The 2,348-nt window shown below is 62.1% G+C and overlaps 1 protein-coding gene across 1 annotated transcript in view; it reads right to left on the reverse strand.

Annotated features, from left to right (window-relative positions):
* The window catches only part of KRT18 (keratin 18), a gene marked incomplete in the record, with an annotated part of 14,981 nt that continues 12,661 nt past the window's right edge, over positions 29-2,348 (reverse strand). The window contains 2 exon segments of the mRNA XM_021379150.1: positions 29-199; positions 1,572-1,795. Of these exon segments, the coding sequence (XP_021234825.1) occupies positions 85-199; positions 1,572-1,795 (339 nt within the window).

Below are 2,348 nucleotides of genomic sequence, written 5' to 3' on the forward strand. Positions count from 1 at the left end.
CGCCGCACACACTGCACTGAGCCCCATCTCTGTCACTTTGCTCCTTTATTTGTGGGGCGGGGGTTGGCACCGTGCCGCCCCCCCTCAGTAGCTGCGCACTTTGATCTCTTTGGTCTCGGACACCACTTTGCCGTCCACCGTCCTCTGGGTGCTGCGCTGCGTGGTGACCGTCCCCTCCGGCCCAAGCGCGTCCTGCAGGCTGTGGGGGGGCAGGTGTCTCCATGTCACCCACCTCAGCATCACCCACCCCCGTGTCACCCACCCTCGTGTCACCCAGCCCTGTGCCACACACTCCCGTGTCACCCATCTCCTTGTCACCCACTCCTATGTCACCCATCCCTGTGTCACACCCCTGTGTCACCCACCCCCTTGTCACCCACTCTGTCACCCACCCCCGTGTTACCCACCCCTGTGTTACCCACCCCTGTGTCACCCACCCCCATGTCACACACCCTCATGTCACTCACCCTGCGTCACCTGTCCCCGTGTCACACACCCCTGTGTCACCCAGCCCTGTGCCACTCATCCCTGTGCCACCCAATCCTGTGTCACCCAGCCCTGTATCACACCCCTCTGTGTCACCCACCCTCTGTGCCATCCATCCCCATTGTCACCCCAAGGAACTCGGAGGGGACATCTGGGTTGGGAAGGGCTGGGGGACCTGGTCGCTGGGTGCCACCACTGTCCCCTTGCTGTCCCCAAATGTTCCAGCAGATGGGACACCCACAGCTCTGGTGGATGTCACTGCTGCCCTTCGCTGTCCCTATAGGATCCCCACTGGGTGTCACTGCTGTCCCCTTTCTGTCCCTGTAGGGCCACAGAGGTCAGGACCTGCACATCCCAGCACTGGGGCTCACCCTATTGAATGCCATCACTGTCCCTTTGCTGTCCCCAAATATCCCAGGGAATGGGACAGGGACATCCCAGCACTGGGGCTCACCCCACTGTGTGCTACCACTGTCCCCTCTTTGTCCCTGTAGGGCCATGGAGGTCAGGATCTGCCTATCCCAACACGGGCTCACCCCATTGAATGCCATCACTGTCTCTTTGCAGTCCCCAAACATACCAGGGGATGAGACAGGGACATCCCAACACCAGGGCTCATCCCACTGTGTGCTACCACTGTCCCCTGTCTGTCCCTATGGGGTCACAGAGGTCAGAACTTGGACTTCCCAGCACTGGGGCTCAACGCCATCAATTCCATTGCTGTCCCCTCGCTCTCCCTGTAGGGCCATGGAGGTCAGGACCTGCACATCCCAGCTCTGGGACTTGCCCCACTGAATGCCACCACTGTCCCCTTGCTGTCCCCAAACATCCCAGGGGATGGGACATGGACATCCCAGCACTGGGGCTCACCCCACTGACTGTCACCACTGTATCCTCACTGTCCCTAGAGTACCACACCAGGGCTCACCCCACTGTGTGCTATCACTGTCCCCATTTTGTCCCTATAGGGCCTCGGAAGTCAGGACCTGCACATCCCAGCACTGGGGCTCACCCCATCCAGATGCCACCACCATCCCCCCAGCCCCATAGCGGTCCCCCAGCAGTGCCACCCCCCCGCGTCCCACCTGAACCCCTCTCCTCCCTCGAGCAGTCCACGGTACGTGGCGATCTCAGCCTCCAGCTTGTTCTTGGCGTCCTGCAGTGCGCAGTGCTCCCGGTTCTGCCGCTGCAGTTCCCCCCGCACCTGCGCCAGCTCCTCCTCCCCGCGCAGGATCAGGCCCTGCAGCTGCTCCAGCTGTGCCCCGTATCGCGCCTCTGTCTCCGCCAGGCTGCCCTCCAGCCCCGCGTTCTGCGGCGTGATCCCAAGAGCTCAGTGGGGGGAGGGGGCCCAGAAATCCTCCCCACCCCCTCCCACCCAGTGGGGTCACCCTCTATGGGGTTGGGGCTCATGGGGTCAGGGACGCCCATTGAGTCACTCTTTATGGGGCTGGGTTGCTTGTGGGACTCTCAGGGTGTCACCCTCTATGGGGTCAGGGGCTCATGGGGTGAGGGACCCCAGTGGAGTCACTCTTTATGGGGTTGAGTGGCTTGTGGGACCGCCATGGGGTCACCCTTTATGGGGTCAGGTGGCTGGTGAGACCTCTATGGGGTTGCACTCTATGGGATCAGGGGGCAAGCAGGACCTCCATGGGGTTGTGCTCTATGGGGTAAGGGGGCAAGCAGGACCCCTAAGGAGTTGCACTCTATGGGGTCAGAGGGCTGGTGGGACACCCATGGGGCTGCCCTCTATTGGGTCAGGTGGCTGATGGGACCCCTACGGAGTTGTACTCTATGGGGTCAGAGGGCTGGTGGGACCCCCATTGGGTCATGTGCTATGGGTTTGGGGGCTCTTGGGACCCCTA

The sequence above is a fragment of the Numida meleagris genome, chromosome 32 (assembly GCF_002078875.1).
Source record: "Numida meleagris isolate 19003 breed g44 Domestic line chromosome 32, NumMel1.0, whole genome shotgun sequence".
Classification (NCBI taxonomy): domain Eukaryota; kingdom Metazoa; phylum Chordata; class Aves; order Galliformes; family Numididae; genus Numida; species Numida meleagris.